General features: G+C 39.3%; 1 protein-coding gene across 3 annotated transcripts in view; it reads right to left on the reverse strand.

Annotated features, from left to right (window-relative positions):
• The window catches only part of wasf1 (WASP family member 1), a 114,331-nt gene that overhangs the window by 32,867 nt on the left and 58,753 nt on the right, over positions 1-22,711 (reverse strand). For all 3 annotated transcript variants that reach the window (XM_041805416.1, XM_041805415.1, XM_041805413.1), the window contains exons 5-6: positions 11,459-11,612; positions 1,558-1,675 (exon numbers count right to left, since the gene is read on the reverse strand). In XM_041805416.1, the coding sequence (XP_041661350.1) occupies positions 1,558-1,675; positions 11,459-11,612 (272 nt within the window). The remainder of the gene's footprint in view (positions 1-1,557; positions 1,676-11,458; positions 11,613-22,711) is intronic.

Raw genomic sequence — 22,711 nt, forward strand, 5'->3', positions numbered from 1 at the left:
ACTGGCATGGAACCAAATGTGTTGGCAGCTGATTTCAGATAGTGTCACACTGACTGACAGAAGCCAAGGCCTGTCACGTCCTAGACACTGCAGCTGCAAGGTGGATCATGGTCGATTTAGTTCTTTTTCAGAAGCTGTCCGTGCAAATCCCTGCCTGTGAGTGATTTTTCAATGATTTAAATGTCATTATGACAGGAGAATTTAAAGCTAAAAAGGATAGCAGATAATATTGTGACCTTTTGGTGGAATAAGTAGATGGAGTGTAAGTGTTATTAATATCAACAAACAAACAAACACACAAGATTTCTAAAAACAGTGACAGAGAGACGACTAAACATGACATGGCAGAATCACTCAGTAAGCTAAGTGATAAATCCATCAACAATTTGCACGCTAAGTTACACCTTTATGTCTCTATACTCACATATATGTGTGTTCATAACTCTTTATTCTCCACCCGTTACCCTCCAAGTCACACATTCTCCATGCTCCCCTTACACACACATGCAGTATTTACCCTGATCCTGATTCAGAGCATTTATACACCACTATGGTTACACAGACCAACAAATATGTGTATGTAATTCCTCTAATCCATCCTGCTCCCCCCTGTGAATGTCCTCCAGGCCTTTGCATGGGGTCTGGAACTGCCATTGCAGCGACGAGGGAAATGAACACAGCTTTACGAGGCCACCCGGGACTTTAATTAGAGTGAAATCATAGGAATGGGCTCCTGCTACCAGCGGTCATCAAAAATACAGAAAGTGTGCTAATACATTTGAGCTCTGATTAGTATGAAACGAACAAATCTCAGTGTTGAGTGTCTTTTAACACTGAAGGTGATTGATCAGAGAGTATATCGAAAATCACAATTTTACTCCAGCCTTTATAGTAGTTCTCATCTAAACTCGCTCTCTGTCCTTTCCACTTCCTTCCCACAATCATTAGAAACCTCATAACCAACAATTACATCCTCTTCCTCATCCTTATTCCTTGGTGATGCTGCTTTAATAGGCTTTGACTGACTATGAGGAGACAAACAGAGGAGCTGCCCCTGCTTCCCACGAATGGAAATGCAAGCTGGTGCTGATTATAGCTCCAGAATATGGAGCAAATGATATATGAGAGGGTCTTCCTTTGGTTGTGAAGAGCTTTTGTTGAATCTGTGTGTTTCTTTGTACAGAGTGAAGTTATATTTGTGTATGTGTGACACACAATGTTGGGGCAAGTGAGCAGCAGATGCTCTCATTAATTAGATGTAATGATGACACAAGTAATAACTAAGGGGGCTGACTGCAGGAAGAGCTGATTAATCTCTGAGTGGTGGCTAATTAATGCATTAGACGACGTGGTATGAAGCAAGGCCGGTGAATCAGACTGTCAGTTTATCCAAGCGGCACATGCCAATATGGATCCGTCCATGTCTTCTTGCTTCCTGCCCTCAGTGTCAGTCTTTCCCAGCAGCCAAAGAATTGGTGCAGCTCTTGGTTGTTGCATGAAAAGGAGGTTAAATGTACTGTGCACTCTGATCCTGTGCTTGTAATTGTTCAGACATACCTTCTGTTTCCGCCTCTCCTTCCTCTTGTCCTCTGTGTCCTGCAGCATCTTCTCCCTCCACAGGTCGAAGAAGTAGGACGGATTGGTGTAAAACTTAAGACCCTCCTTCCCATCGTCCCTGCAGGTGGACAAAAGACACCAAGACATCCTGTTACTCTTTGGTTGACATGTGAGAGATTTACAGTAGTGGGGAGAAGAGGAGGAAGTTAAAAACATGGAAAGTAGCACAATAAGAAATGTATTTTTTATATTTCTAACATAATTTAAACTTAAAACGAAACAACTGCACTAAAATGTTTTATACATTATGTGCATTTTTTTATTTTTATAAAAATTGTGTTTCAAATTAAAAAAGCTGCAGCTCTACTTTCATCGACCACTTTATTAGGTATACCTCTTCTCTGCTCATTAATGAAAATATGTAATCAGCCAATAACAGCAGAAAAAATTCATTTAGTCATACAGACAAGGTGGATATGATCTGCTTAAGTTCAAACCGAGCATCAGAACTGGGAAGAAAGTTTATTTAAAGGACGTTCAATATGCTGATTAACTGAGTGATGGTTTCAGCTTTGCTTAAAGGATAACATAACAAAGGGAAGCACAACATCCAGCCCAGAACAGGGAGAGTTTTTGCTCTCTTTGACCAAAACTTGAACAATCCTGAAAAAAGAGATCTGGGGATGAGTTTGGTAATAATCATTTTCTTATATTTTTCCTACCCTTGACAATCAATCATTTCTTTATCATGGTATTATCATGGTTTAACATTGAAATGAAGGCTTAAGTCCCTAGGGATCATTCATTTCCTATGATATGGACTATATGGACAAAAGTATTCAACAACCTGATCATTACACCAACAGGGACTTCAATGACATTGTATTTAAATGCATGTACTTTAATATGGAGTATCCCCCCCATAGGCATTGCTTTGCCCACTGAAGCAAAGTCATGTTGGAATAGATTAAGGCCTTCCCCAGACTGTCGCCACAAAGTTGGAAGCATAGCATTGTCCAAAATATCTTGGCATGCTGAGGCATAAAGATTGCACTTTAATTGAGATAAGGTGCCTAGCCAAGGTAATGTTCTCCCAGCAACCACCAAACCCAGACTCGCCCACATCACTGCCACTATATTGATGCTTGGCATTGGACTCTGTGTTGTGAGGCTTGCATGCAGCTGCTCGGTCATGATTACCCTTCCCATGAAGCTCCCACTGCAGAGTTTTTGTGTTTACATTAATGCCATTAACACCTGAATTCAATAATGAACAGCTGTGTCCAAACATTTTTGTCCATATAGTGTATGCTCCACTGTCTATCTTATTTTTACTTGCATCACAGGAACCTTCCTTTGTTGTCTCCAGTTCAGTGTTAAGAGGAGGTGGGCACAAGTAGTTATCATAAAGGTCCAAAATGATGCGGATATAATCCTCCTCATAAGCCAACACATGCTGTCCAGAGACGCCATCTTATGCGGAAAGAAGTGGATGTGAAGTATAAATTTACTTTGCTGTATTTTCACTTTTTCACAGGTGGAAATTTGTCATCACACAGTTTAAGTGAAAATGTCAGTCTTAGCACCCTACTCAACAGGATGTCCAATTACAAACAAATTAAAATGCTTGTTTCCTTCGGCATGACTAAGGGTGCATTTGTAGTGGCAAACCTCTGAATTCAAACTCCAGTACATCCCTATCCCTTGAGACAGGACTTCACAGCTAAGATCTGCCATAGTAGAGCCTAATGTAGTCCCTGCTTACCCCAGCTAAAAAAGCAGAAAAAGCTTCTCTAACGTATCTTGGATTTCTGTGAATTTCCAGTGTAGAAACATCTTACAGAGATATAAAGCGTGAAAAGCTTTTTTCTGGTGTTTCTAACTGGTTGCATCCCCCCACAACAATATATGAACTCAAAACAGAGCACTTTCTACAGCCAGAAACATTTAAGTTTCCTAGAAACTATAATGTTTCTGCCCATAATCTAAAATGGATCATATAGGAATACTATCCAGGGCCTGGTTCTTCAGATTCAGGTTCAGGTAAGTTAGTTGTACCTGTAGGTATATTTGTTGTTTTGCAGTAAGTGAGATTATAACATCCATTATGACACACAGACCACAAGACAGAAGGAACATAAAACAAACAACAGCAGGAATGAAAACTATTCATAACCTTCTAAAACATGTATCCCCTAAACCATCCACCCAACTCCAGCCCTCACAGGTCACATGGCATGCTAAAAACAAGAAAAAGATTAAAAGATAAAAGCCAAGTGCACAAGGTTTCATCAGTTAATCAGGACATAAAAAAGAGTGAAGTATTATCTAATAAAATCAGTTAAAAGTTACAAAATTAATTAAGCAGGGTAAAAATAAGTTTTAAACTCAAATGTTTTAATAAAAACATAAATAAATACTGTATATAAAAAAGTAAGTGTGATCAAAAAACGGCTAATAAGTTATATTAAATCAACTCTTTAATCAGGTTACTTAAAAGAACAAAATCAGCAAAATCTGGTTGGGTAAGGTAACCAAAGCTTATCTGGAGAACACCTCATGTTTGTGCTGTGTAAATGTTTAAAGTAGGATTTTGAAAACCATGATGCAAAAAGTCGAGTTTTGCCTGATTTCAACAGAAAGGAAAGGAGCAAATGTCAAAAAGGTCAGTCTCAACATGTTTATGATTGTGTTCAGGACTTAAGATTTATTTTATGTTATTCACACAGTAGTTGAGTTAAACATTAGGGTTGCAGAAAAAATACAGGTTTTAAACCACATGCAATATTTTACTAAATAGGTGTTGACATAGTAAAATATTGTTTACTAAAAGTAACTGTGAGCAACCATAATTTTGTGCAGATCTCTGTGGCCCCTGTGAACAAAGTTGGTGTTATTGTCAAGGTCCAGGTTTTGATTTATTATGTTCTTGAGTTCCCTGGTGTTTTCCTATGTTTATTATGTGTTTTTGTGCTTTGTGTTGCATCATGTTCCAGTGTTTAGTGGATTACTCTTTGTGATTCTTCATTTCTTGTATTGTTCTGGTGTGTTTGTAAATCCTTTTGCCTCCCTGTGTTTGAGTTTACTGTGAAGTTTCAGGCAAAAATGCAAAAGGAGGACCTAAATGCAGACTCTAAAAGGATTTAATGAAACAAAAGACAAATCCAAAAATGATCAAAGTTCAAACAAGAAAAAACTAAACTAAGGAACCACGAAGGAAATATAACTAAACAAAACTTACTGAAAATAAAGTACATCAAAGGTAAAAAGCTCTGGAGGCACAGGGAACAATCACAAGGAGTATCAAAGAGGAGGAACACTGGGAATGACATTCGACAAACTGACAGAGGACAGGGAGAAATAGAACTTAAATACACAGGGAGTGATTGCACAAGGGCAGACAGGTGTGGGTAATGAGACTCCGGTGAGACTAGTGAAGGTAATCACAGAGGAGGGAAACTGAAGCAGGAAGCAAAACTGGGATCAAACACAAGGGAAGACAACTACAAACTAAAACAGGAAACATGGAACACTTCACAATACACAAGAACACTGGACCAGGAGGAGATTCAAACATGAGACACTAGGAGGGAGCAAGGAAGCAAATACAAACACAGGGAGTAAAACTAAACATGAAACACAGGGAATAAACTAAACAAGAAACACAAGGAGTCAAACTAAACACTAGAAACATGAAATACACCAATTAAACACAGGAAAAACAAGAAATCAGAACACGGATCATGACAGTTATGTGTAATTAGTGAAATCAATTTCTGGTAGTCATTTATAATCTGTATTCACACAAGATCAGTTTTTCTAGAAAAAAAAGAAAAGGAAAGCTTGGATGAACTGAATTTCCATGTAATGTTTTGAGGGAGAAATTAGTTAAAGAAGCATTGAAAAAGCAGTGGGACTGGGAGAAAAAAACACCCACAGATTATATTAAACTAAGCGACCTCTTGATTCTAGGAAACTGGCACTGGCATAGTCATAATCAACACAGTTAACTCCCCTTAGTGTTGACCTCTAATAAATATTTCTTAACAAGCCTGAGGGGTGAAAGAAAGGCTTTTTTAGATTCGTATGCCTCAGTGCTGCTAATAGCTGAGGCCAGAGGCAATTTACTTTTGGGTTGTCTGATTTTCCTTCATATTTTTGTGAATGCAATATAAGGGATGTAGACTATGACACAAGGATGATCTGATTAGATTTTGTTTGGCCTTTTCATCCCTTTCTTGTAAACACTATATCTCTTGAACACTTTAAAGGATCTTCTTCACATGATGCACAAACTTCCACACAGATTCAAGAACTAACAAAATAGATTTCTGAGGACATAGGTCTAAGATCAAGGTCATTGGAGCTCATGTTAAACCCTTGCTAGTAAGATTTATATGAATCACATTACCCCAGAAACCATCCCAGCCACTCCTCTTACCCACCACTGTAATTTCACAGTCCAACAATTGTAAATCTTGCAAAGGCATATAACCATCAGTCAGTTCTAGTTTTTACTCTTAAAAGGAATAAATATTAAGATTTGGTTTATCTTTAATCATAACTTTGGCATAGCTGTCTTCAACCTGTGTGGGTAGAATTTTGCATGGTAACAATCTGATGATGAAAGGAGGATGAATATAGCTTCAAAAGCCAAGAGAGGAAGGTTTAATGATATACAGCATAACAGCAGATTCCAACAACAGGATAAGGTAAGACAGGAGCGGGGATAACTGAGGTGTGTGTGTGTGTGGGGGGGTGCGCATGTGTGCGCGCATGTGTACACAACTACTCTGAGTACATCATTATGCATGCTGTTCAGTCTGTGTAAATATCCCAGCCATGTGTCTGTGTATGTTTTTGTGAGTATGAGTGAGAGACAGAGCAGAGCAGCTGTGCTCAGGGAGGATCTGAGAAATAACAGCCTGGGGAGGTGTCCCGGGGAGCCTCCTGGTGTGATGTGTGAAAAGGAGAGGAGGGCAGAAAGTGACAGAGGAGAGGAGGACAGAGGAAAGGGGAGAACGAGGAAATGAAACTAAAGCCAAGAAAGGGAACGGAGCAATTACAGAGAGGATAGAAAAGAAGAGAAGATGAAAAAAAGGAATAAAGGAGAGGAGGAGCATGAATAAACTGGGGGTAAGAGAAGAGGGAAGTGAGATGAGGGCAAAAAAGAGAAGAAGGAAAAAAGCATATGAGAGGAGAGAGGACTAACATGACAAAGGTTAGGACAAGAGGAAAAATGATGGGAGGAAAAAGCAACAAAGGACAGAAGAAAGAAAGGATATTGGAAAAAAAGAAGAGACAAATCCACAAAGAGGAAAGGGAGAGAGAACATAAAGGGCACATGAGAGAAAAGGAGTTCTAGAAAAGTCTGCTGGGAGATTTCTTGTAGTGGAAGCATCTAACAGATCACAACAATATAAGGAATATCTTCTTCTGCCAGTCCCTGCCAGTCTTCTGCCAAGACCCAAAGATACTTGAACTCCTTCACTTGGGCCAAAGACACCCTCACCACTATTTTCCAGTAGAGAACTATGGCCACAGACTTGCAGATGCCCAACCGCTTCACACTTTAGGTTTAAAACGGTATGGAGTGTACCTACCTGAATCTAGAGGGTACAGACTGCCTGAAAGAATCCTCACCACCAGTCTTCTTCTTTTGATAAGCAGCCATGTGCCAAGAAAAGAAAACACAAAATGTAAGCTATCCTCCATTGTTGTCACCTTGCAAAACTGGGTAGATTCCATGTCGGTCATCAGGCAGATTCATCTTGCAAAGCACCTGGACTGGTTGCTAGTCAATCACAGGGCTGACACACAGAGACAAATAACCAGGCACACTCACACTAACACTGCTGGCAATTTAGAGCCATCAATTAACTTAACAAGCATGTGCATGGTCTGTGGTAGGAAGCTGGAGTATCTGGAGAGAACCCAAACTCCTCTCAGAGTCGGACAAGACTTTAAACTAGGAACCGTCATGCTGTGAGGCAACATTGCTACCATCGCATCACTGCACAGCCTATTAAAATTATTGTAGAGGTTAATTTAAAAATGAGCAGCTGTCTGCTGTAATATATACCTAATCCACTCCACCGGATCACATGCTCGAGGGTGCTCCATCAGCTGTGATTCAATGAAGGCTGAGAGTAATTCCAGCCTGCCCAGGCACTGACCTTTCAGCCTTCAATGAACATGTTTTATTCAACTGAACCTCCATGTTTGAACAAAAGAACTGACATGTAGCTCTTCGACTTTCAGAGTAAGATTTGGTAAAAATGTCTGCGGTCAGAACACCTGCCTTTCGCTTAGTCTGGGCCATGTCAAGCCCCCGAGGTTAAAAAAACACTGAGGCGACATATTTAAATACCACAGCCTACACCTGCACCCCTACAGTGTGTGTCTCCGTGTCCATGCACACACACAGAATTCAAAGGTTGTTTTTGAGAGCTGTAACCTTCACTAACCGGCTTGGTCAGGGTAGCAGTTTTACAGAAGGAGGTCAGCAAGGATGGTGCAGGAGGAAAAAAAATCGAATGAGAGGGAAGAGAGAGGAAAAAAGGGGTGTGAGAGCAGAGAGGTGAGAGGGCTGGTAGAAAAAGGAGAGGGTTTGCAGACCAGCTGAGCTTTTTATGGATTATTTATCCTCACATGATGGGCTCTTCTTGCCTGGCTCAGCCTTAAGAGCTGGGCAAGATGCCTGGTGTGACAGAGTCACAACTGGAAATGATATAAATAAACCTATAAAGGTATGCAAAGTAATAGAATGTTATGTGCAAAATAAAACTTTATATCCCTCTGAGATTATAGCTATCCAAGCCAAACTCATAGTTACTATATGTAGTGTGTGGTCTATTATTATGAGCAACACTATTATGCTTAATTAAAGCACACTGCTTGAGCACTATTGTTCTTATACATGGAGGTACAATCAGCCTCTCTATTTTATGTATTCTCTCCAGAGTTAGAATAGTCATTTGATTGTACAGTAAAAGGTTTTATGGTACGTTTTAGGCTGGATTGCATGTTAAAAAGACCTTTCATCTGTAGGGTAACACCTGGAAAGAGTGAAACCATCATTCTCCTGTATCACATTTTACATAGTTAGGCATGCACAGGACTAATTATTTTGTGGCTTTAACCATATTTGGATCATTACAGTGAGCAAATTTTGATTATAAAATGAGAAAATCAAGATGAAAAAATAAGTTGCTTGCGACAGAAAATAGTCCATACACTGCAAACCCAGCAATCATTACTTATTCTTTCATGTTTTGTCAGAAAAGATTGACATTTACTAAATCAAATTAGTCGTCTGTATTATTCAGCTGAAAGATGCAATGCAATGATCATGTTAAGCTGAGATACGTGTTTAGCCCTTTAAGAGGGGGGAGGGGCTATTTCAAAATTTCAAAAAACCATGGGTGAGACTGTCAGTGTGTCTGTTGGCACCGGCAGGCAATGCTTCCACCATGACAGTCCACATGCTTTGCCTCACCGTCTCTACACCCCACCAGGGAGGGAGTAATCAGCTAACTAGATTTTGGGAGTGATCTGGATCACTGTCTGGATCCAGGAGTGTTTTTAAAGGATTCTTCGCCATTGGGAGATAGGGCTGATGGCAGAGGTCTGCGCTCTCTGAGTGCTTTTCTAGTTTCATATATTTTTATGTAAGTTAAACTTAGCATTGTTATTTCATACAACCTAGATTTCATTTATGTGAGCTAATGATTTTTAGTAAAGACTACTAATATACACTTAATATTTCTACTGCATAAAATTAAGGTTCTATGTCAATACAACTTGACGTCTTTAGTATCAGCTTGTGTAAAAACTAAAGTGGTATAAGGTAATTGGTTAACTCGTGCTTATTAGTAATGTCAACTAATTCGGGTTTACAGTGTAGATGATTTTCTTAAATGTGAGACTACATGAGAATTAGAAAATAAAATGAGTGGGTCTTTATCCTGTGTATCTCTTTTTTATTTAACACTTTAATAAAAAATATTGATTTATCAGTCTGACACAAAAACATGTAACTGTATGCCATTTGTGTTTTCTTTTTTACTTATGTCAGTATTAGAAATAATAACAATAATAATCTGGAACACCGCAATTTGACTCCATTCTTCTTTGCAGAACTGCTCAGGCTCTGTCGGGTTGCACGGGGATCAGACGTGAACAGCCCTTTTCAAGTCCAGTCACAAATTTTCTATTGGATTTGAGGCTGGGCTTTGATTTGGCCACCCCACAACATTCAGTCTTTAAACCATTTTTCTGTAGCTTTCGCTGTATGCTTTGGGTCATTATCTTACTGGAAAATAAATCTTCTCCCAAGCTGTAGTTCTCTTGTAGACTGAATAAGATTGTCCACCAGGATTTTCCCACGTTTTTACCTTGACAAGCCTTCGAGGGCAAGCTGCTGAGAAGCATCCCCACAGCATGATGCTGCCACCACAGTGCTGCACAGTGGGGATGGTGTGTTTGTGGTGATGTGAAGCGTTTGGTGTCTGTAAAACATAGCATCTTGTCTAATGGCCAAAAAGCACCTCATCAGACCAAAGAACTTTCTCCCACTTAAACCTTGGAGTCTCCAACATGCCTTTTGGCAAACTTGAGTCGAAATTTAATGAGCTTTGCTGCCCATAAAGCTTTGACTGGTGTAGAACCCTGTTTTCACTTTGACATTAAATAAGTTATTTTATCATTCCTTTTGTCAAAAAGACACATTATATTGACCATGGTTGATGAATAAAATTAATTAAAGGGTAAAACATCCACAGGGTTGAAAACTTTTTATAGGCATGGTATAATGTCATGTCCATAAATGCTTTTTACCCTCCTTGACCTTGTTGGAATTTAACCATGGTTAACACAAGGCTTAAACTTTTGTTTTCTTTTTCCCCAATTCAGAGTCTAATCTCATCAGCTTGCGCATGTCTTTTATTTTATGGTTAACACGGGCCAACTATCAGATGACAATTGGGAAAATTCCCGTTGGTACCTTTTTAAGTGTTTAAAGTCACATCACTGTATTATTTAACCAGATGGAAGGATATTATCCAGCCAGTGATATGATGCATATGATGCAACTGGACTTGCAGTCTCCAAAAGCCCACACAGAGTGTGTAAGAAACACCCATTTTCACACAGACTTTTGCTTAAACATCTACCGTCCATCTTCCCCTACAATCAAGTGCAGCAGTTTTTAGGACTGATTCTATTTCTTGAAAGTATTTCAGAACATAGATAAAAAGTCTGTTAGTTCTCCTTGAATTCTACTCTCACAACAAAACTCATCTTGCCCTTGTCCTTTTCCATCCACCTGGTCCTCCTGTGCTAGAGAAGGGGTGACAACAAAGACATTTCTTCTCCTAGATAAATACTTGCTAACTTTCAACAATGAAGCCTCTGACTCAGTTGCAACAGCAAACATGCTGGGAACAGCTTGGTTCCCAGCACCACCCGATGTTTACCAAGAAGTGTTTGAGATTAATTGATTTTTACCCAAAGCGGCTTTATTTTGTGCTAATACCAAATCTATTTAACTTGTCTGTTTGTACTGGACATGGGGAGATCTCTGAGGACAATTTTAGCTGCCAACAGAGACCTTGGACAATGAAAGACTAATGGCCATTTTGAGAGACCCTTTTGCTAATTTAATAGTTTTCTATACCTGCATTACTGTGTACCAGAAAGGTGTTTAAAAAGCACAGTAGAGAGTGGAAGAGCTCAAGGTGACCTGGGACTTGTGGACTGTTTTGAATTATTAATTTGTGTAGGCTTTTATTTCCTTTATTTAACTTGTAAATCATTAATTATTTTCTCATTTTTTAAAAACCAAAGACACAAAGAAAACTCCAAGCGCTTTTGTAGAGTTAGGAACATTCAAGATTCAGACCTGTATGGCGTGAGGATGTTGAGAGGCGGTGGCTGCTCGCATGTCTGGAAGGTCTCCTGTAGTGGGACAGGCAGTGACGTGCGGTCGAACAGCTGCTGGTCCTGAATAGTGGAGCTCCTGAAAGCTTTCCTCATGGTGATGTCCTGAAGGGACACTGAGTAACAAAGAAGAAAAAAGTGAAAGTTATCTATTTTAGTCTATCTATTTGTCAAGATTAAGCTAAATGGAAAGAAAAGAAAAAAATATTTTGGCTTGTTTCTCTTTAAATGCTCCCCAGGCATATACTCAATCACTCATAAGTCTCTGATGAACGCCATGATCATCTCTCAGCCCCATCTCATCATCATCATCATCATCAAAAATGACACTAACACTAATTACTCAAACACTTAGAATCAGTTTCACTAATGATAAAATGTTGTTCTTCAACTGCTGCCTCTCAGTTACCCTGATTGGCTCATTTTAAAGCTGTGCAGCAACATGCTGGCTAAGCTAAGCAAGGCTAGGATGGCTAGGCTAAGGTCATTGTCAGACGTAGACTTTCATACAGAGACAGCTGACATTTTCAGAAGGCAAAAATAATAACAGCGAGAAATCAAGCCTGCACAGCTGAAGCTTTCCAAAAAACAGGTTGAAGAATCAGCTGGGGGGAAGGAGCAAACACAAGCACACCCATGCTAACCCTCAATCTGCTTGGACTGAGGAGAAAAGACTTGGAAAAAAACCCAGAGCGTTGCAACCAGATCTGAATTATAGATGAAGGAGTGACAAATGGAGACTTTAGTGCAGCCCAGGGGAAGACTGACAGAGTCATGTGGTAAAAAGAGAGAGCATTGTTACAACCCTTACCACACAAAAACATAAACATAAACATAAAAATAACTAAAATACAACTTGAATTATACACACTCACCAAAAAAACAATAAAAAACACCTAAGGCATTAGAGTATCATAGGAAGCAAATACTTTCAGTGAATAGAAGTTTAGTATGTGAAACAAATACACGAGAGAGAGATAATAACACTGCAACAGTGTCAGAGAACAGGACAGAGAGCTGAAGGCAGAGAGAAGGAAGGCAAGAAAAGTCAAACACAGAGCAGGAGATAATGAAAAGAAAACTCACAAGAAATACAGGCAAGTAAAAGTCAAGTATAGGTAGAGGTGGATGTGGCACACTATTGTAGGTTCGAAATATAATATAGAGTCAAAGTGTGGGTGTGATCTTACAAGAAAAGCATGAAGAAATGAACACCAGAAGGTTGACACGCACTGTAATGGCAGGTGAAGCCAAAGGCATTTTTGCATTTTGTATTTGAAATCAGTTTGGGGTATTAGATATGAAGTTGACTGCACTTGTATTCACACCATGCATTAATGGTACGTCTTTACCTGCAGTCGTAACTCAATTGGTTGGTATTTCTGTGGCTTACCGTACGGTAAACATGCATGCCGTGTGCAGTGAAGCAATGGGGATGAATTAGCCATGAGCTAAAACAATCAGCACCTTTTTAACCGCTTTTCTTCCTCATTTTGTCATAAACATGCTTTCAAAGGAAATGGTGATACACCATTGAGCAAATAAACCTTGTGGGATATTGGTTAGATAAAATAAACATCACTGCAAGACAACAGTTATGGAGGGAGTAACGATGTGTCATTTGTGAAAGAGCTTCCTTGTTAACAACAGGAGCTGGCTCTGATTTCAGAGCCTTTTTTTGCTATTGCTGTTGTTTAATAGACACTAAAAGCCAAAATGGTTTTAACCATTCCTGAGGTGAAAGACCAGCTCTTGTTACAGAGCTGAGCCAGATGAGCCAGATTTTTTTTTTAAAGAGACAAAATTTCCATCACTACAAGTCAGACATAAATGAAGCCATGCTTTTTGTTTATTTGGGGACTACGGAAGTGGTTTTTGTGGGGGTTTTTGTGGTTGTGTCTGAAAATCACTGCACCATTGTGTAATATAAGCTTGTGCATCAAACTTTAATGCTTGATAATTAATGTTAACTGTTGGTGTGTAGAAAGCACAGTTTATTAAGGTCAAATTCCTAAGAATTGCTGGATAAAAAGCTGATTATGATTCAAAAAACACAACTAATAAATGATTACAGTCTACGAACAAAATGCATAGTATGACCACAGCGTGGCCCAAACAAATACCCCGTATAAAGATAATGCTTTCTGCTTTCCTAAACTCTCTGATGTACAGCCAATCACAATGTGCCATTTCATCATAGTGACATATAGTCAGTCATACTGTGTAATGTCACTGGCAGATGCAGGACTACAAGTAGACACCTGCAACCCAGACAACCTCTATATGTAGACAGAGCTATCATACATCAAATTATCTTTAGTATGAATTGTTGTGCATTAAGGATGGCTGCACCTAGCTGTGGCTAGATGGTTACATTTTTATATCACATTAGCTGCCAGCAAGATTTTGAACCTATTACCTACCATTTTTTGTATACATGGGCCTCAGATCCCAGTCAAACGCTTTTTTAAAACTGTGATGAAGCCTCCTGCCACTAGGAGCCGCTGTAGCCTCAGTTAATGGTTGCTGGCTTCCTGTAAGAGCACTTCACCGTGAGATGCTTAGTGGTTAGCATGTCATAGAAACAGCGCAGTGTGACTGTTTGGAGATAAAGTGGTATGTAGGCTGTTGAGGGTTCTTCTCATATATAGCGAACAGAGGCCACATATCAAAGCACAATATCAATTTGCAAAGAAGAGTGAAGGCTGGTGAAGCACGATGATAATGTTATGTCTACACAGCGTATCAAGCTAAAATTGCCCGGTGACACAATGACAGACTGAAGAATTTGACTGTTTTCTAAGTGTTTTCTCCTCTTTAGACCAGTTGGTTCAACACAATATAGAGGGCCGTTCAGCCAAACAGGGAAACAGACACCAGGAAATATCTTTAGTATCAAAACGGTGCTAAAAACATACATGAGTCTGTGTTAATGCATGGTATAAACAGAGTCAAACATTCAAAACAACACAACAACTGGAGAAAATGCATCCAAGGGAGATTTTCATGGCACCTAGAGTTTGAGTATCTACTTCTCTGTCTGCTATTCATGAACTGCCCCAAACCAATAAGATGTGCATATAAACAACCTCCTTTAAAGGTACAATTGTGCTAAAAAAAATGGGACATTCAGGAATTTGAGTGAGGTTTGACAGAAAGATACATCTCCATGATAAAAACCTTAGATATCGGGCTGAGGCCCAGTAGGTACAGTTTGTTGTCTCTCAACTGGATGGTTGTGTATTTGATCCCCAGTTCCTACAGTCAACATGTCCTTGGATGAGACACTTAACCCCAACTTACTAACAATGCTGCATCAGTGGTGTGTGAACAAGAAAACCACATACTGGGCTGGGAAAACACCAAGGTGGTTCATTCAGAGACGGATCAGCGAGGACCACTGGAATTTGGAAACAGGCCCAGCTTTTAAGACAGATCACAGAAACATCATGTGATTCTTCTGATGAAGACTGTCAGCAGTCAAAAATGTCAAGGTAACAAGAAAGAAAAACTTTACTTGCTGACAATAAGAAAACATCACATTTTGTAGAGGCAGTATGAACATGTTTGGATTATTTTTCTCTGACATTGAAGTCACAAACAAAGGAAAAACTAAGCCTGAAATAAACCTAATAACTTTGTTTTTTTGCCAAGAAATCACATCAAATTTGAGTATTTCAAAGATGAAAACTAAAAGGAGAAAAAATGCGGTGCCTGGGAAGGCTGGTAATAAGCTGTAGATAAAAAAAAGTGGAAGACACAAAGAGAGAATTAATCAACTTAAACTCAGGAACCTTGGGGGAACAATGACAGAGGGGCGGAGTGGAATAAAAGTAAACAATGACATTTATAAGGAAGAACATAAATGAAGAAGAGCAATACCCCTGGAGAGTAGAAAGGTAACATGAACTGAACTAGACAGTGGATTAAACAGGAAGACACAGGAAGAAGCATTTTTAACTGCAAACACATACAAACACAGTATATTTACTTTATACACAAATAAAAACAAGAAAACTGAGGACATTGGCTTTGTATTAATGTATCCTGCAGCCCCATTATTAAACATACATAGCACTTTTTAAAGGTAGGATATAGAGTTTTTACGCATCAAAATATAAATTTTGATTTGTTTGAGATTCAGAGTAACAATTTTATGGTCAAGATGATTTGCAGTCTCACCTGACACCTCTGATACTGGCCCTATTTTCTAAAATGTTGGGACACGTAACGTGTCTAAAACAGACTGTGAAGACTTTCTAGTCCTGTATTTAATTGAATCTTTGAATGAGGTAATACACGGACGAAATTGGATCTGTTTTCCAGAGCAGACTTCCAGTGAGGTGAACTCTTCCTAATCGTAACATCAAAAACTCAGCCTCTCTGGCATGCTGTTTTAATACCCCATCATGCCACTAACCTGACAGTAAATCTAATTTACCTGAGTTGATAAGGAACAACATACGGTCTCATTAAGACTCATGTTTCAGACCACCTGGTTTTGTAAGTGCAATGCTTGCTAGAATCATTCTTTTTAGCTGCCAAATGCTCTGCTTGTGGCTTACTGTGTGTCTGCTGTTGGTGCTGAGAGGTCGATAATAAGAGGGGTTTTTAGAGCTATTTGTCTATTAGAGCCAAAAACTACACCATTAGAGAGGAGGGTTGACTGAAAAATGGAAATTTGGTGCCAGGAAACTGCAGGCAAAATTACTCTGTTGAGATGAGGGGGATTCTGCAGGTGTTGATTCTCGGTGAGTTGGACAGAAGTTAATCGACCTTTATTACATCTGGATATTTGACCATCATTATCACAGAAATATTGAAGCTTTTTGACAGAATTATTTTACATTTGAGCTCAAAAAGCAGGTGTTAGATGGTCTACGCCTACTTTATTTTTAGCATTTCCCGTCTTTTATTGCCACTGTCCCAACTTTTAATTTCTCCACCCTGACTATGGCCAAAGCTAGAGGTGTTCTGTTGTTGATGCTGTCAGTTTATTGGTCCATCCCTTTCATATGAATGTGATATCTCAGGAACCATTTGATTTTTGGATTTTTTCTTTTTTTTCAAATTTTGCTCCAGTGTTCAATCTAGGTCAAGGATGAACTGATTATAATTTGAAGGTCAAAGGTAATGGGGTATTATTTTCACCCCTTGCTATTGAGATTTCTACCAATCACACCAGAGAAACATCCTACCATCATTCATATTGACTCAACACTACGTTTTTCCTGTCCAACATTTGTATAGCTTGAGGCAAATGTTTCCCAAAATGAATGATTAAATATCTCAGTTTTAACCTTTGCCTTTTTGTCTGTATGCTATTTTAAATAAATGATTAGTCTTAGTGTTTGCATATCATAAAATTGTTTTAAGTTACATTTTAGCACAATGCCCCAGCTTTTTAGGAAATGGGACAGCACAACTTTTTTTCAAATTAGTCCTTTTTGTCTATGACATCCTTAGACTTCATGTTAAAGAGCTGAGCCGTCAGAATGTATTAAGGTTATTCCAGAGGATGCAAAAGGATGCTAAAATGTTAAATTCTGTGTCTAGTGACATTTACACAATACAGTCATGGACGAAAGTATTGGCATCCCTGGAATTACAAATGTTTTTGGGATACACGTTTATTTCATTTATGTGCATTGGAAAACAAAAAAAAATGTTAAAATGAACATCACATGCTTGAAATAAAATGATTTAACCACAGTTTTAAGAGGGTGACAACAATTTTGTTCAGCCCATTTTTTGAGTTTTGTGTAAAATTATGTCAGTTTTGGCTTTTTTCTTCTGTTTTTTGTGTTGTTCCTATGCACATAAAGGAAATAAACATGTGTATACCAAAAACATTTGTAATTGCAACAATTTCTTGGAGAAATGGTGTATTTTCTGGAAAAATTCAAGGAGTGCCAATACTGTCATCCATGACTGTATACAAAAAGGAGGTATTCAAGCTAAAGATACCACAATCAGGTTTCAAGCAGCCAATCATTGATCTCCTATGAGTAAGGTCAGCTGATCACAAAACAGTACCTGTTGGATATTCCACAGTTAACTGTAAGTGATATCATTAGAAAGTGGAAGCATTTAGAAACAGCAACTAAGCCATGAAGCGGAAGACCACAGAGCGGCGTCAACGACTGCTAAGGTGCATGGTGCGTAAAAGTGGCCAATGCTGAAGAGTTCTGAACTTTCACCGGCAAAAATGTAAGCACAAACACTGTGTGGTGGGACCGTCGTGGAATAGATTTCCATGGCTGAGCAGCTGCATGCAAGTCTCACATCACCAAGCAGAGCGCCGGTGTTGGTGGAGTGGTGTAAAGCACACCAACACTGGAATGTGGAGCAGTGGAAATATGTTCCCCTCACACTTCTCTGCTTAAGCAGTCAGATGGGGGAGTCTGGGTTTGGCAGATGCAGAGAGAACGTTACCTGCCTGACTGTATTGTGCCAACTGTGAAGTTTGGTGGAGGAGTGATAATGGTAATGGGTCTGTTTTTCATGGTTTTGGCCCTTATCTCAAGTGAAGGTCAACTTTAATGCTTCAGCATACCAAGACATTTTGGACAGTGCTATGCTTCCAACAAAACAAGGACCGTAAAGACATGGTTTGATGAGTTTGGTGTAGAAGAACTTGAATGGTAAGAGCTCTGACCTCAACCCCACTGAATACCTTTGGGTGAGCCTTGTCCAAAGTCAGTGCCTGTCCTCATAAATGCTCTACAGAATGAATGGGTACGAATTCTCAAAAAAAAAAACAAAAAAAAAACTCCACACTCTTGTGTTAAGCCTTCCAAGAAGAGTGGAAGCTGTTATAGCTGTAAAAGAGGGGCCAACTCCACGTTAAAGTACATGTATTTCAATAAAATGACATTACAGTCCCTGTTGGTTAAGTGGCCAAATACTTTTGTCCCTATAGTGAACTGTGTTGGTTTAGTTGTCTGTCTACTCTCTCATTGTTGGTAAATTTTGTAGATCGCAGCAATGACTACTAGGTCAACACTAAAAAAAGACTAAAGATGTAATATTCCAGATTAATCTTTAAAGAACTTTTCTCCAGTTTGGTGAGATCAGAGAAGCCAAGGTAGTCGAGAAGAGTCAAGGAAGTTATGGATAAAGATGTGGGAGAGGAGATATGAACATTAAAGTGATGCTTTTTGATGCTTTGGCCTGCAGGGCATTTTACTTTTCCACCTCACTGCCTCCACAGGGTGAAGGTCAGGGAAGCTGACACAACACTCTGCTCACTTATAGAAAATAAATCTTTAAAGTTGACTGTATTAGACATTATAGATCATGTAGAGAAAAAAAAAAAACATCACTGTCAAAACCATGTAGAGAAAAAAAACATCACTGTCAGATCAAAGAGTCACGATCTGTTGTTGAACATAAGCAGGAGAGCTGTGTCCTGCTGCCCCAGTGCATCCTGGGAGAGCAGAGAGGCTGTCATATGAAGTGACAAGTACGTGCAAAAGCGACACACAAGAGAGGCAGCGCATAAGTGTGTGTCAGGATGCATCTGATGCTCACTGAGGTGGCTGTAAACCTCTGCCAAGCACCCAGAGAGGCACTAGGCACTAATCAATGTGGGCAGACATGCACACACAAACATCCACTGGAGATCACTCAAACACACACACACACAGATGGAGATCTTAACATGATGTTCTGCACCCTAATTACAAAATGTCACTTATTCAGCTGAACTACCAATTACATCCATTTAGTGAAGACATTTAGCTAATGAGAGGAATGTGAGAAGACGCGTTTGTGAATGAATGAGTGAGCATGGGAGAGGCTGGAAGTGTCGGCTGCAGCAGCAGCTTCTGATCCCAGCCTGTGAAGCTTCTTATCAGTCAGAGTGCTGGATAGTTTATCTCTCTCTCTCGTATCTTTCTCTCAGACTGATAGCGTCTCACTGGGAAAAAACACTCGACCAAAGAGAGGTGAGGAAGTTGTTGTCACTTAAACGCACATGCCTACTTATGCTCCTCTAAAGTTTCAGGGAAATGAAATTTCCCCGTCCCTGGCTCATATAGATGCAGTCCAACACTCTGGAGATAAGAACAGGCACAGGGTCGAGCTGTCTCTCTTAGCATGCAGACGCAGCTCTTCCTCTCCTGTTGTACTTTGATGCAAATGTTGCCCTATATTTCCCCTTCTTCCCACAGCCTATTTGCTCTCTGCTATTTTCCACCCTCTCCTTCTTGATTATTGTTTGTCCTTTTTCCATCACTCTGTCTCCACTTCCTCTCTCCTTCCAGAGGTCTGAATACGGTTCCTTTTGCATTCACAGACGTTGTTAAATCACAGCTGCTGTATGCAGAGAGATTAAACCCTGGTTGCAACAAGCGGGGGAACATTTTATCACCGCTAAGAATTATATAATGAGCTGCTGCGTTCGCATCCCCATCATGATGTCAGCGCTTCTTTGACTCATGTTTGCTGTCATCACTGTGGTCTAACATATGCCTGCTGGCCCTCCCCCATAATGATTCAGGATGAACTGTCATAACCACAATTAGAGTGTTCTGCCTCCTCATAATTGCTGGAGTCTTGAGGAAGTTACACATCAGTGTTCCTTTGGTTGCCACATGGTTTGGCAGAGCTGACAGAGATATTCAATGGAGGACATAATAAATGGGGGAGATGTAAAAAAAATCCTCTGTGGTTACTTTTAGGTGATTTCATACAGTGATATCAGTTTTTAATGGGTCATATAACACAATTGCAATGGCAGAAGGTCAAATACAAAATGATCCATGGCCTAAAAAATAATCAATCACTGATGTTAAAACTCTTGTATGGAGTTCTTGTTAGCTGGCTAGCATCTCTTTATGATCTATAAAAGCTAACAAGACCATCAGCAACTTTATTTTTCTATTTTGCTCATTGAAATAGCTGTAATTTCTTGCTGAAGGGTAGGCGTCAGAACAATTAAAACATCATACTGCTTAAACAGACTTTATTGAAGTTTTCCATGGCAACAGTGATGCGTCTGACGTCTAATGACGTTAACTGGCAGGGTACTCCTCTGATTGAGCGACTCATGGTTATGGGCTCTTTTGTCTTTCTGCTTCTGTTTTTTTTACACACAAAAAAGTGTATCACTATGTGCTCACATTTGTTATATCAGGCTCTACTTTTTTAGACTTTTAGTCACTACTTTTAAACGTGCTTTGAGCACTTGCTTTTATGAAATTATGAAACGGCTGGTATAATTTATGTCAGTGTATGTGTGTCAGTGTTCATTACGTTGGTTAAAGTTTAACCAATTCCAATTTCTCCACTTTATGATGAGTAAAGTTTCTTTAAAATCCAACAGGATATGACATTTAATAGTTTGTTGGAGCAGACCAGCACAGGTCACTTGTGATGCCTTATGTAAGACATGTGTATGTATTTGTTTATATTTTTGTTTACTGAAGACCTTTTGGAAGGAAGTTGCAGCAGTATTAATAATTCAAATGTAATTTATTCAGCCTATTCATTTTAATTACATTTCATAAAATTAAAAAACTAAAATAAATTCTATGATTCATTTGCTTTAATTATCACACTGAACCATGACTTCAAAGCTGAGGTACGTACCAAACTAAAATTTTTCCGTACCATTACACCCATAACTATTAGTATATATTTTTAAGCCTCATGCACACCTACAGCACTGAGGTACCACAGCACTGTGAGATTTTGATATCGTTACACCCCTACTTGGAAATGTTTAAATGTCACAAATTATACAAAAATCACTTTTTCAGGATTTTCTAACAAAAATATGTGACCCTGGCCTGTCCACAATCACCTCAAGTACCAGAAAATCCAATGAGTGCTGAAACAAGCCGTTCTCAGATTTCCTCTCATGATGTCATCTGGGGGGTTAGCACCCACCCCCAGGTTATGGTGGCCCTCCTCACTTGGAAAAAAGTTTCACCCTCCTCTCCTGATCCTCCTCTCAGCTGCCAGCTGAGATGCTGGATAGCTCAGTGGGTTACCCTGCTGACTTTAGCCTGGGAGTTTGATGGTTCAAATCCCAAGTCAAGTTCTTAACTTGGGATAAAAGTGTCTGTAACATCAGGAATGCCACATCCATTATCTGAGAGAGTTGTGGTCAAGGGCGGAGTCAGACAGCCCAGTAACATTTGAAACCACGGACACGGAAACGGCTCGTTCTGGGAAGGGCTGAAACAGAGCGGTTTTTAGACATGCAAAAAATCCAATACTGGAATGTTTTTTTCAGCAAAAGACTTCGCAGGCATGTTTTTGGGACCTCTGAGACCAATATAAACTTGTCTTAAAAGGATAAAATATGTCCCCTTTAAATATCACACGGATGTTAAATGAGTATCAAAATCCAGTACTGACATGGTACCGGTAATAACACATCCGATACCTACCAGGGTGAATTACAACACAGTATTGATACTTAATTTCAACACTCTTCCACCCAAAATTAAAGGCTAGAGGTATGATGTGAAAGATTTGTGTTAAGTTGCGCTGGTTTCCTTTTTTATCCCATGTTCGACTGGCATCTTATAAAGACATTCCTGCAAATCTTTTATGACACCCAGACAGCTTTTATTCTCCTGCTGACTTTCAGCACACATTTTTTCTCAGTAAAGTAAAAGTCTAGGCACTGGCACCATATAAAAAGTATCAATTTAGCACTGGTATCAGAAAAAACCCAAACAATACCCAACCCTAGTTATGGCCCTGTGGATATATATAGTTTTTACTTGAGAAAATAACACAAAAGAGTAGCACCAACTAAATCTTCTCAGCTTACGAGCCTGTGCTGATAGCTGCTCTTTAGTTTGTGCTGATAGCGCACATTTTCAATACAAAACTAATGCAATTAGGTGTGTCAGCACTCTCACAGCTCTCTCTGTTGAAAAAAGTTCAACTTTAAGAACATCACCCCACTTTTAAAAAACATTTGGATTAGAGCGACATACTGTATGGTGTTCAATATGGTCAACAGAAATGGCTGCTTTACAGCTTGCTCATAAAATCTTTTCAGACATAGACAATGAAATCTCTCTCTCTGCATATTCTTTGTTTGCTTCTGGAAGAAGGGAAAACTCAAATAGAGCCAAACTTCTGTATGGGAAGCCCCAGGGATCTGTCCTCGGCCCTCTCTTATTTCTGACCTGCTTAAGGTTTGTAATAGTACATTATCCTTGTTACTTACTGATGACACATGCCTTATTGC

The sequence above is a fragment of the Cheilinus undulatus genome, linkage group 14 (assembly GCF_018320785.1).
Source record: "Cheilinus undulatus linkage group 14, ASM1832078v1, whole genome shotgun sequence".
NCBI classification, from domain to species: Eukaryota; Metazoa; Chordata; class Actinopteri; order Labriformes; family Labridae; genus Cheilinus; species Cheilinus undulatus.